At 49.3% G+C, this 13222-nt stretch overlaps 1 protein-coding gene across 1 annotated transcript; it reads left to right on the top strand.

Annotated features, from left to right (window-relative positions):
• The first annotated feature begins 226 nt into the window (after positions 1 to 226).
• S100A9 (S100 calcium binding protein A9) lies at positions 227 to 3503 on the top strand. The gene is made up of 3 exons (XM_003259290.2): positions 227 to 327; positions 715 to 879; positions 3127 to 3503. The coding sequence occupies exons 2-3, from the start codon at positions 730 to 732 to the stop codon at positions 3313 to 3315; spliced, it is 339 nt and encodes a 112-aa protein (XP_003259338.1). The 5' UTR covers positions 227 to 327; positions 715 to 729; the 3' UTR covers positions 3316 to 3503.
• Positions 3504 to 13222: the final 9719 nt, after the last annotated feature.

Genomic DNA, 13222 nt, shown 5'->3' with positions numbered 1-13222 from the left:
CGGGGGGAGGTGAATGGTGCCAGAGGAGCAGCAGGCTCACTTGGGTAGAGCAAGGGCTTAGGACAGAAGGGAAATGAACTAAACAACCAGCTTCCTCCCAAACCAGTTTCAGGCCAGGGCTGGGAATTTCACAAAAAAGCAAAAGGCCCTCTGTGAACATTTCCTGCCCCACCCCAGCCCCCTTCCTGGCAGTATTACCACACTGCTCACCTGTGAAGCAATCTTCCTGAGACAGGGCCAAAAGGCCAAGTGCCCCAGTCAGGAGCTGCCTATAAATGCCGAGCCTGCACAGCTCTGGCAAACACTCTGTGTGGCTCCTCGGCTTTGGTAAGTGAGCTGCCAGCTTCCCCAGGCAGAAGCCTGCCTGCCAATTCCTTCTTTCCTTCCCTGACCCAACTTCCTTCCAAATCCTCCTCCTGGAAGCCCTCCTTGATTGGCCCTGCCAACTTTAAAGCTTCTTTCACATTTTCTTAGGTCATGTTCCCCTGGGGTCTCCTGCCCTCACATGCTTTGCTTTTTGGCACTCTGTAGATATTCTAAAAAATCATTTTGTACATGTGTGTGACAGGCCATCTCCCAGTTAAGTTGCAGCCTGTACTTTCTTTTCATTTTGCACTTCCCCCACTATTTCTGTGAGTGCTTAGTAGGAAGTGTCCAAGAAGCTTGACAGCATTTTCTTCTAAGTGTACCAACTCTTGGTTTTCCATTACGCAGACAGAGTGCAAGAAGATGACTTGCAAAATGTCGCAGCTGGAACGCAACATAGAGACCATCATCAACACCTTCCACCAATACTCTGTGAAGCTGGGGCACCCAGACACCCTGAACCAGGGGGAGTTCAAAGAGCTGGTGCAAAAAGACCTGCAAAACTTTCTCAAGGTAGGGCTGGACTCTGGCAGGTCTGACCCAGCCTCACAGCAGTTTGGGTTGACAAGGGAGGGTGGGAGTATGGCCTACAGCAATCAAGGGGAAGATTTGAGCTCCTGGAGCCCAGCCCCAAGACATAGCGGGTGTCCTGTTATATAGGGCAGGTGCTCACAGTTACACAGGACGACAGGGTCAAGAAATTGTTCAATTGAACACCTGCTATTTATTGGGCCCTGTTCTGGGCAGAGGGATGTAGTGGTAAATGGGGAGCCCACTATTCCAGTGGAGGGGGACACACAATAAAGTTGTTGGCCAATAAAGAGCACAGATAAAGCCAAATGCCAATAAGTGCCTGGAAGAAAATGAGATAGAGTGTACTGTGGGCAATGGGGCTGGGCAGGGGGGAGGAAAATGAGATAGAGTGCGCTGTGGGCAATGGGGCTGGGCAGGGGGGAGTGACCAGTTAGGGTACGTGAGAAGGGCCTCTTTGAGGAGGTAACATTTGAGCTGAGCCCCGAATGTTGGGGAGGGAAGCCCCTGAGGATGACACTTGGCACAAAGCTGAGGAGACGCTAAGCCTCGGGCGGGAACTTGGGGTGGAAGACTTGGAGGGCTTTTCTAATCCTAAGGGTCTGCGGTGGAAAATGAATGCATAAATAGCACATGGAGAGCACCTGCACAGCACTCAGGGAACTGGGAGGTTTTTCCCCTGCTCCAAAAATGATTAGGCAGTTCTAAGAAACAGGCTGAGCACTTCCAACAGCCTTTTTGTTTTCTTTTCAAATTTGGGGAAAGTCGGGAAACAGAGGCCTGCATTAAGAAGGGTAGAACACATGGGTCTCAGTCTCAGTTCCACTCCTGGAGCCAGACATCCTGGGGTAGGTCCCCAGCCCTCCCAGTACCCCTCCCTCCACCTTGGTAAGGTGGAGAATTGCAGCCTTCAGAGTTAGGGGCTCTGACAGCTCTCCATAGGTGGGGGCCTCAGGCGGGCAGGATGCTGGATGGGGTAGGCAAGAGAGGGCCCAGCAGAGAGGCTGCATGGCAAAGCTATCCTCCGTGTGACCCCCTATGCCTGCTTCACCCCCCACCTGACATTCCCCGCCAGAAGCAAAGCGATGCTGTGGGAAAGGAAGCAGAGCCTCATGGATGGGCTGCACAGGAGAGTGCTCGCGTTGGCTGGGTGCCCCACAGGTTCTGGGAGGGGACTTAGCGAGGTGACTCAGCCAGAGGGTGGCAGAGCTGGAACCAGCTAGTGCTCTCTTGGACCCCACCTGAGTCTTCCACCTCCCCTGATGTCTCTCCATTTTTTTTTTTTTTTTTTTTTGAGACGGAGTTTTGCTCTTGTTGCCCAGGCTGGATTGCAATGGCACAATCTCGGCTCACCACAACCTCCATCTCCCAGGTTCAAGCGATTCTCCTGCTTCAGCCTCCTGAATAGCTGGGATTACAGGCATGCACCACCACGCCTGGCTAATTTTATATTTTTTGTAGAGACAAGGTTTCTCCATGTTGGTCAGGCTGGTCTTGAACTCGACCTTAGGTGACCTGCCTGCCTCGGCCTCCCAAAGTGCTGGGATTACAAGCATGAGCCACCCTGTCTGGCCATCTCCCCTTTTATACTTTATCACACCCTTGAAGGTTAGCGGAGCACATACTCTGCTCTCTGACCCTCCATCTCCCCTGCCCACATCTAGTTTTTCTAGGTGTTTCCCCATTGTGTTGGTTGAACTAAGTTTCACTAATTGGTAACCTCCAGAGGGAAGGAAAGGGAGGGCAGGGGAAGAAGTGAAGTGCAGAGGGGTAGCGGGGTGGAACTGGCCTCTAAGTCAGATCTGAATTTGCATGCCCTGAGTAGTCAAGCTATGAAAACTAATGACCCTCTCTACGACTGGTTTCGAGTCTTCTTCCAGGAAGATACCATTCCTAGCTGTTAAAGTTGTTATAAGGACCAAATGAGGTGACATTTCCAGGCTTACTCATGCCATGACCAGGGCAAGACCCTGGAACTCAGCTTCCTCTTCTATAAATACAGAATCAGCACCCAAGTCACAGGGTCATGGAGGGAATAAACTGGAGAGCGTTTGGGGTGTGCTCAGTGTCTGCTCCATTGTAGGCACTCAGCCCATGGTCATTTTTAATTTTTAAATCCAGCCCCAGGGTGAGGCTTCCCTGTACAGTTGCCAGCTGGTCATTTACTGTGCTCCCAGTCCCCACCTCTGGCCACACCCAGCTCTCACAGCCTTCTCTCCCCACCCACAGAAGGAGAATAAGAAAGAAAAGGTCATAGAGCACATCATGGAGGACCTGGACACAAACGCAGACAAGCAGCTGAGCTTCGAGGAGTTCATCATGCTGATGGCGAGGCTAACCTGGGCCTCCCACGAGAAGATGCACGAGGGTGACGAGGGCCCCGGCCACCACCATAAGCCAGGCCTCGGGGAGGCCTAAGACCACAGTGGCCAAGATCACGGTGGCCACGGCCACGGCCACAGTCATGGTGGCCACGGCCACAGCCACTAATCAGGAGGCCAGGCCACCCTGCCTCTACCCAACCAGGGCCTGGGGCCTGTTATGCCAAACTGTCTTGGCTATGGGCTTAGGGGCTGGGGCCAAATAAAGTCTCTTCCTCCAAGTCAGTGCTCTGTGTGCTTCTTCCACGTCTTCTCCAACCCTTCCTTCCCAGGGCTCTGGGCATTAGACAGCCCTGTCCTTATCTGTGACTCAGGCCCCTCGTTCAGTATTAACAAAATGAGAAGCAGCAAAACATGGGTCTGTGCTGGGCCCCTTGGGCTCACCTCCCTGACCATGTCCTCACCTCTGACTTCAGGCCCCACTGCTCAGATCCCAGGCTCCCTGCCCCATCTCAGACACCCTGTCCAGCCTGTCCAGCCTGACAAATGGCCCTTGTCACTGTACACTGTAGAAAGCAAAAGGGCATATCCCTACCCCTTGATATGCCAGCTACCTCACCAACCAGCCCCAACCCTGTCTTCACCCATCACTGTCTACGCAGCCCTCTCTCTCCTAATAGAATTCTATTCCTCTGAAAGTCTTCCAGAAATGGACCTAGACAGTGCCATTTCTGGGGAGGAATACTGGCACTCAGGCAGTGGAAACAGGGACAGATCCGGTGTGTTTACTCTCAGACTTTTTCTGGATCCAAGAGAGCAATTGGGTCTCTCTTAACAGACCTGCCACCCTAATCGACGGGAGTGCTCACACAAGTGGGAGCCTGGGAGCTTAGCCCTATGCCCACCCTGGTCTCAACAGAATGGCAGAGTGAAGAAACGAGCTCCAGTCCTGGCTCTGCAGCTAAAAGACTCAGTGACTACCAGGAGGAGCCTGTGCTCTGGGTCCAGAAAGCCTGGGGGTCTGAAGATTCTGATTTTAAGCTTTGAGGGCCAGCTATCCTTTCTGGTGGGTAGCTGAGAGCTGGGGCCAGCACAAGTATCTGCTTCTCTCTGCAAAGCCTACTACCAGGCCTGGCCCCAGCTGCCTCAGGGCTACTGCTGCTGCTCCCCGTTCAAACTGCCCCAGATCCAAGTGCTCAGTTCAGGGACTCCTCTGCCATCTTCCTGCCCTTTGGCTATAAAGTCCCTTTCCTAGTTTATAACCAGTGGGGTTTGGCCTTCCAAAAACCAGAGTCCAGATCAAGGTCCTCTGACCCCTGTCCTTTCAGCAGAAAGAAGACTCACAGAATTAGGATCTGGGGAAGCTGGGAAGACTAGCAGTCATCTACTCTCCCTTTTCATAAGTGAAGAAACCAAGGCATAATATGGAGAAGAGACTAGTCCAAAGTCACACAAATGACAGAGTTGCTCAAAATAGTGCAGTACGAAAAGTAGCTTGAATCATATCTGCCCCACTGGCTGCACCTCCCCAACCCCTTCCCCAGTGCAGAGCAGGAAGATATAGAGCTGCCAGTGTTGGATTTCAGCCCTCCCCTCACAGCCTGGCTATGGTTGTGCCCCCAACCTGCCTATTGCAGACTCCTGCTCTAAGGGCCTGGGGGCTCCGCTCTGGGTGCAGGGTTTTAAGGGCTCCCACTCGAGGGTATGAGGATGTTTCCAGGAACCATCTCAGGCTGAGAGCTTAGGCAGCAGAGTCTAGAAGCCCTCATCAGTCCCTTCTGTGCCTGACTTGGAGAACTGACAGCTGGGGACACTCATCTTCTGACAGCCCTTCTGCTCCCATGCTCACATTCAGGGAGGAGTCACTGTCTTCACTCCCTTCTGAACACAGCTTGGTACTGTGGAGAGAGAAGCATCCTGGGGATTGGAGGGCCTTAGACCAGATGCTTCCAGTAGGGTGGTGAGTGCTCCCCCTAGGCCCTCTGCCCACCACTACTTATCACAATGTGCCTAAATATGTTTATGACTCTGCCTACCCCTCCAGACTGATAACTCCAAGAGAGCAAAGTCCATCTGTTTTTTTTCTGATTTATTCCCAGCACCTAGAGCAGTGGCTGCTACATAGAAGGTTCTCAGCAAATATTGCCTGTATAATGGCCTAAATTTCTCACCTGTCCTATGCTCTCTTCTCAAGGGATGATGTGGGGAAAAAAAGGCAAGAGGAGATCAAAACCTGCAAATGGAAGGCTTCTGCATTAGCATTACAGAATCTCAACCCTGAAGGTAAGGAGCAGCAAGTTGATGGAATCTGAGGGCCCCTCCACCCCCCTGTTCAGTCAGACCAATTTGATTTGAAGGAAGAGATTTTTCTTGAAAAAAGTGTGAAAACTATGGACTTAATCCAATCTGCCCCACCCACACTCTAGAGTGATTCTTGCCAACATCCCTGCCAAGTGACTGAACCAACCCTGCCTGAATTCCTCCAGGAAAGGAGAGTTTCCTCCTTTGGGAGTGGCACTTGGAATGTCCCTCGTTATACTGAGCCAAAATCCATCTCCTCATGCCCACCCAGCATTAGTCCTACTTTTCCTCCCCTTTGAGGACAGAGAACAAATCCAACCCCTTATCATCATCCTCCCATCCACATGTTTATTTCTCCGCTTCTTCAAAACACCCTCCCTAAATTACATCCAGGCCTTCTCCAGCCTCTTCACCTTTGCACCAAAAATGCTGTGCTCCATCCTGGTGTCTCTTGTAAGTCCCTTAGGATCCATCAAGCCTCAGAGCCAGTGTTACTGCTTCCTCACCATCCACCCTTCTCAAGAAGATAGGGACTTTCTTCTCCAGGCCCACAGAACTCTGATAATTCCACCATTGCACTTCAAATACTGAATTGCAAATACTCATTTGCCAAGACTATGAACCCCTGAAAGCAGGGACTATGGCTGATTTTCCCCACAATCAAGATCCCAGCATGGACCATCCTCTTGTTCATCCACAAAGTGAAGATAGGATGGTTCTAGAGCAGAAATGGGTGCTTTGCTTAAATGTAAGTGTGAGGTAGGAGTGGCTCTCAGGAACTGGGATGGGGGGGTGCCAGCTGTCTGGAGACCTGGGGCTGGCAGAGAGCAGAGCAGCTGAGTAGTAGGATGACCCAGAGACCTCCTCAGGTACCAAGGATTCTTCCATTTGCCTTGTCTCTAGTAACTCAGTCTGCATGTAGGCAATTGTTTCAGACCCCGGGTGAAGGTCTGACAACAAGCCACTTGCACCCTGTGGAATTTTCTTTAAACGTAGTTGAACAGAACTCATCAAGGTGACTTAACCTCTTCATTCCCATTAGCCTCTTTCATTTCAAAAACAAAAAACTCATTCTGTTGAGTAGAGCAGAGTGGGCTTCTTTTCTCAGATAGAGCAAGCCTGTCCATGTCCATGGCAAGGTTCAGATTCCCACTCCAAGTGAGGATTAGTAGCTAACTCTGTGACTAATGAGTCCTTTGGGGAAACATGACCTTTGGGGACTTTCCCAGCACCATGGTGACTAAAGAACCAGAGACAACCTGTCTTCAGATGACTATCCAACAATTCCTGCAACAATGAGTTGCCCTCCAGTCTGGTGTTAGCAGTGGAACCTGAACTGCTAGATGCCTTTCTGGGAGGAATGAGGAAGGATCAGAAGTGGTCTAAGCTGCTAAACCCTTCCCAGACATTTGACAGTGCTCTCAATGTGGTCTGGGGCCTGGGTGGTGGTGGGATGGCTCCAGAACTTGGGGGAGAAATGAATTCACTTGTCCATTCACTTGTATGTCCCTTCATTCAGTCAACAGACATTAACTGCAGACTTACTATGTGTCAGGCACAGTATAATGCTCTGAGGGGCCTTCATGATAAATAAAGCTTGTCCATGTTGTCAAGGAGTTCTCGGGCCTGCAGGGAGACAAGACAGCTCCTCAAATTAATCTGATGTGGAAAATGAGAGGCCAGGGAGGTCCAGCTAAAAGACTTCAGTGGGATGTAATTTGGTGGGACTTTGAGGTGGGAATGATGCCCTTCACTGGGGCCACCTCCATGGAGGGGTGAGTATCAGTGTGACATCAAGGCTGGTACCTGTAGACATCCCGGGATAAACATGAAGGTGCTTCAGGAGACCGTGTATGCAAAGGCCTGGAAATGGGCAGGCGTGGGGTTTGAGGGGGAATGAGGAGCACTGGGGGCGTGGCGGGGACAGGTAAGAGAGACAGAGGAGAACAGGGTAGGTACCAGGCCTAGGAGCTCACACTGCATTCAGCAGAACAGGGGCAGAGCCCCGAAGGCTTCAGGGAGGGCAATGATATAATCACATTTACATTTCATAGAAGTTTCTCTATCTGTGTTTTATGGGATGGGTTTGGGGTGGGAGTGAGACCCCAGGCACATGGCCTGTGGGGAGTCTGTTGCAATAGCACAGGTGAGCACTTAAGAGTCCAAGCAGTGCTTCTCAGAAAAAGTAAAGCTAGAGCCTCAAACTACCCCAAGCTTCACCTCAATTAGGCGAGGTGTGACTGCAACATGATAAATAAGATCATTTCATGCTGTTTGCCAAGACCTTTCCAGGAAGGAAGATCTCAGCTTTCACCAGCCCGGTGAGCCAACCTTACACAACGCTGATGCAGCCCTGCTCTGAAGTAAGCTCCATAATCCAACCCCAATACACTGCCCCCTCTTCCAGCAGTTGCTTAAAACAATATTTTAGAAAGCCCTTTGTCATGGATTTTGACACTCCGATTACCAAAGTGACAGCAGGACTGAAACAACTAGTTTCTCAAGTCCTATTGCCCCTTGGGGCTCTGACCTGAAACAGTTTCTCTATCCCAAGACGACACTCAGTCCCTGGATGATTAGACCACCCCTGTCTTCAGAGATCCACTCCCAGACAGAGGAGACAGGGAAAGGGAGCCCCTGAGGGACAGCCAGTTCTATGTGGCTGGGTGCTTTCAGAGAAGCAACTAGGGGTCATATCTAGCCTTTGTGAAGTAACTAGGGGTCATATCTAACCAGAAATGGCTCCCTCAAAACACAGGATGTCCCAATTTCGAGTCTACTCCTAATAACGAAAGGAGACAATCACAAGGGAAAATTGTTGAAGGTCTTGGGGAATCAAGTCTGGAAAAGGTAAGAAAGGGAGCCATGACAACTGTCTTCAAATATCACCAGGGTCCAGGGAGAGGAGCCCACCCTGGGGGCAAGGCCTCCAAAACCCGCTGTGGTGTGGCTCATTTGCTGCCAGGCCCTCCCGCTCTCCCAGCACTGCCTCAAGCATGGCCCTCGCGTTCTACTGCAGGTGTTCATTCCCTCCAGTAGGAAACAGCTCCATGCAAAGAAGCCAACATTCATCAGCTGTTCAGTCTGTAAATACTCGTTGAGTGAGAACTAAATGCAGAGCACTGTTATAGGTGCCGGGTCAACAAAACTGCGTCTAGGGGAGAGTCAGACAAGAGGCAAGTCAAGAAATAGATAGCCCAGATCATTTTAGATGGTGATGAGTTGCGCCAAGAAAATAAAGGGGAAGTGCTAATAGGACTGCTTTGTGGGCCGGCAGCCAGGCAAGGAAGCAACGCTGGAAATGAGGCCTGGATGACAAGAAGCCATCTCCACAAAGATTTCACCCCAAACACATTGGAGAGCCTTTGGAGGGGTTTAATCAGGCAGGTGATGTGATATGATGTATCTGGAGGAGAATATTCGGCGGCTGTGTGGAGGGTAGCCTGGAGAACCCCAGAGTAGAAGCATGAGGACCAGTTAGGAGGCTGCTGAGCCTGGTCTTATGTCAAGTAGTGTACTAGATTCCCTGCCTTCACAGAGCCCTCAGTCCAGTGGGGGCACAATTACCAAACAGATATTTTCTCTACAATACAATGCTGTGGGCAAAAGACAAGCAAAGGCAGATGATAAGCACAAGATGCCCTGAGAGTACAGAAGGCACTTTTTGCAGTCTTATTGGCTGTGGTGTGGGGGAGGGGGTAGAGGGGAGCTGGGGGCAGGGGTAGAGGGAAGGAGGGAGAAGGAAAGCTTGCTTGGACTAATGCCCAAGCTGAGTTTTGAAAGGGCAAGGATTGTACTTTCACGTGCCCAGTGCTGTGTTAGGCAATAAGAGAAATCAGAGAAACATAGGAAGTAAGGGCTCTTGCCCTCCAGATTTTTAGTTTGCTTTATCTTAACTTGAAAGGCTTCTTGTGTTGGCCAAGTCAAAATGATGAGACCTAGCCATTCTCACATCAGGGGCTTCTGATAGCCATTTTGTTGAGCCCAGATCCTTCTCCTGAGCTCCAAGAGCCTGATGCACAGGCTGGCATGGCTTGGCTTGTGGTGTACTGGAAGCCTGCCCGAAATACCCTCCTGAGGGCAAAGTATTGCACATATAGCACCCAAAAGAGTGTTATTGGTGTCCTTTATCACTCAGTAATGCCTTTTCCCAGACAGCTTTGTCAGGCTCATCATTCCAGCAGCAGCCAGAGAGCAGAAGAGGGAGTCAGCCCCAAATTGGAAGGGGCCTAAAGTCTACTCTTGATGGAAATTCATGAGGAAGATATGAACAGGTGAGCTCCCTGGAGGATGTGACGGTTGAGTCGGGCCATGGTGTATAAGCAGGTGTTCTAGAGCCAGAGAAGGGCCCAGGTAGCCTAGTGTCTGCAACAGAGCAGACATAAAAAAATGTTTGTGAATGAAGGGGTGAAAAGGCACTTCAGACAAAGAGAACAAGAGGACAGCAGGAGCAAAACCCAAGAAGTTTGAAAGCCATGGAGAAACTAGAGACTGTCCTGGAGTGGCTGGAGAATAGGGCCTCTGGGGGTGGACAGAGGGTGACAGTGAGACAGGGCCTCCAGAAACAACAGGGCCAATCCCTGAGCTCTGTGGATCTAACAGCACTTGTGTTCATTTGCTTGTTCCATGACACCAGCCACAGTCACAGGGTCTAGTCTCTGTGTATTCATGAAGGGACTGGAGATCACTTGTGCAAACAGCACACTATATACATGAAAAAACTGAGGCTCAGAGAAGGGAAGCCATCCGCCCAAACTCACAGAGCCAAGCAGTTGAGCTGGGAGTCTAATTCATTTGATTCCAAGTCAAGGGCCCTTGTCATCGTCCTTATGTGCCGCTGACTGATGGATTTTGACCAAGGTTAGCAGCCCTTAAAATTTTTCTAGCCATGATTTAAGTTCAATTTGTGGTTCAGTGGGCTATTTTGAAACAAAATTACAGCTGGTGAATGTTTTCACAATAGCAAATGTGCTGGGCTTTTGTTCTCATCAGTTAGTTGTTGGTTTTTTTGTTTGGTTTTTTTTTTAACAGATTCTAATACTACTATATATATCAGAAGTGGTCCCAAATCAAGGTGAGTGCATCAAGGGAGTGGCCTAGTTTGCAGAACAGCTTAGTCTAGTTCAAAGGCCTTTAGAGGAAGATATTGCATAAATTCCCTTGGTTCCTTATCTTACACTTGTCAACTTTAACTATCCAAGCCACCCCTTAAAAATCAACATGGCACATGGATACATATGTAACAAACCTGCACATTGTGCACATGTACCCTAAAACCCTAAAGTATAATAATAAAAAAAAAAAAAAAATAATAATCTATACCTATTGTGTTGTGGCAGTGTGGGTCAGCTACAATCGTTACCTCCTGTCTGAATTATTATCTTACTGTTATTGCTAATGTTTGTTGAGTGCTTATTCTGCATCAGATACTGTGCCAAGTGCTTTCCATGTGCTATGAGATGACCTAATCCTGGCCGGTCGCGTGGCTCACGCTTGTAATCCCAGCACTTTGGGACGCCAAGGCGGGCAGATCACGAGGTCAGGAGATCGAGACCATCCTGGCTAACACGGTGAAACCCCGTCTCTAATAAAAATACAAAAAAAATTAGCCTGGCGTGGTGGTGGGCACCTGTAGTCTCATCTACCCAGGAGGCTGAGGCAGGAGAACGGCGTGAATCTGGGAGGCAGGGCTTGCAGTGAGCTGAGATCGCGCCACTGCACTCCAGCCTGGGCGACAGAGCAAGACTCCATCTCAAAAAAAAAAAAAGGAAAAAAGGAAAAAAAGGAGATGACCTAATCCCCTCACCAACTCTGGGAGAGGGGTGCTGTGGTTATTCCCATGCTACTGGTGGGGAAATTGAGGTTTAAAGATTCTAACTTATTCAAGGTCTCACAGTTAGTAAGTGGCAATGCTAGGATTTGAACACAGAAGCATAACTTCTAGCCTCACACTCTCGACCACTACTCTTTAGCACCAAGGGACATCCTCCTTCCTACCCTCTCACTAAGTGATGTTCTTCTTCTAGACCCTGGGCAAAGTTCCTCTCTATCCAACTGAAGTCTCTCAGAGCACTAACACTGGGTGACACCTGAGTATTCACCTAGTCTAAAACTTTCCAAAATAGATGTTTAAAATTCCTTTGAATTCTTCAAAAATAAAGAAAACAAAGACCAGAGAGGGAAAGTGATTTGGCCAAGGTCATGCAGTGAGGGAAGGCTTTCCCCAAATGCTCTCACATTCTCATTCACATTTGGTGATGGAAGCCTTCCAGGCTTGGGCCATTCCAGGACTCCCTTCCCTGGGTCACACATTCCTTCCTCTTCTGCCAATCCCACTTCACCCCCATCTTCAGACTCTGCCCTCAACCCCATCTACAGGCTTCTACTTTCTTGCACACTTTCCACACAACTGCAGTTGTTTCCTCTGGTGGGGGTGGTCAACAAACCTTCACCCCAAGACTGTGTGCCCAGGACTCATCATTTGTCACTTGTCCTGAATCCCAGCTTCCCATACACTGTCTCTGCGTGGCTTCACAGTAAATAAGCCAAAAGCCAAACCCACTCTCCTGCAGTAAAAAGCCCCCCTTCCCACTTTTCCTTACATCTGTCTTGCCTAACCTCCAGCAGGGTATCTAATCTTTCTAAACTTCTTTAATTTTGCCACCTGGCCTGCCCCTGCTGCTCAAGAAGATCCAGAGGTGGAACAGGAATTAAAAGAAATTAAAGAATGTGTAAGCAGAAACTCAGTTGTATGTAAGAAAACCCAATTCCCCCGGAGAAGGAGAAAGAGCTGGAGTCCTTTAAAAATTAACTGCCTGTTTTTCTGTAGCTAGTAAGCCTTATCTCTCCTCCTTTCCCAGGCATTATGAAGACCTCTTTCTCTAGCTACACAGCTGCAAGGTCACTAGACAAATAAACTCAAGTCATAAAACATGTTTTTCCTTGAAAAGTAAGAAATGATGTAACGCATGTCTCAATTAATTGAAATCCAGTGTGTTACAGTTCTAGTACATCTCACACATATGACCATGTTTTAAGTCCTCAGTAGTCATGTATAGATCATGGCAACCATATTGGACCCTGAAGCCCTAGATCATTTCAGAAATGGAATGGGGCTGGACTAGGGTGGTGATAATGGTGGTGACAAGGGGTGGTCAGATTATCAATACATTTTGAAGGTGGAAATGACTTTCCAGTGACTCCCGCTGATTTCATACTTCAAGGCTCAGTCCTTTGGATGTTAATCCGACTAGACCGGTGCACCTAAATAATTAATAAGTATCCTCCTCAACCCCATCGGTCTCTCTTATTTTTTAAAATATCCCACTACAGAGGGAGCAGCCACGGGAGGGTCTACCAGAGCCCAAGGCTGTGCCCCTGCTGCCTCTTCTGTGTGTATCTTGATGGTCCCACTAAACAGGGACTGGGGCTGTTTTCTGATTTCATGCTCCCCATCAGTGCCAGACCTGACTTTAGTGGTTGGTTGGAGGAGTCAGGGGTTGGAGGACAGGGAGGTTTCCAGTGACTTCCACTGATCAGATTGAATTGCACTTCTCACCAGGGCCCAACAGCTGTCCCTGAGGCCATGCTTCTTCATATTTTCCCTGGGGCCAGTTATAGAGAGTCAAGTCAACAGACTTATCGATTTCCACACATTTATTCATTTAAGAAATGTTTATCAAACATTGTCTTAGTGTCCTCAC

The sequence above is a fragment of the Nomascus leucogenys genome, chromosome 12 (assembly GCF_006542625.1).
Source record: "Nomascus leucogenys isolate Asia chromosome 12, Asia_NLE_v1, whole genome shotgun sequence".
Lineage (NCBI taxonomy): Eukaryota > Metazoa > Chordata > Mammalia > Primates > Hylobatidae > Nomascus > Nomascus leucogenys.
The sequence above is the reverse complement of the archived record's forward strand: the minus strand, read 5'-3'. Positions and strand labels throughout refer to the sequence as shown.

What these genes read in the sequence shown, in the direction of transcription:
- S100A9 (XM_003259290.2), top strand. Translation starts at nt 730, where the DNA reads ATGACTTGCAAAATGTCGCAGCTGGAACGCAACATAGAGACCATCATC. An exon ending in ACCTGCAAAACTTTCTCAAG is followed by an intron (nt 880 to 3,126) that starts GTAGGGCTGGAC and finishes CCCCACCCACAG; the next exon opens with AAGGAGAATAAGAAAGAAAA.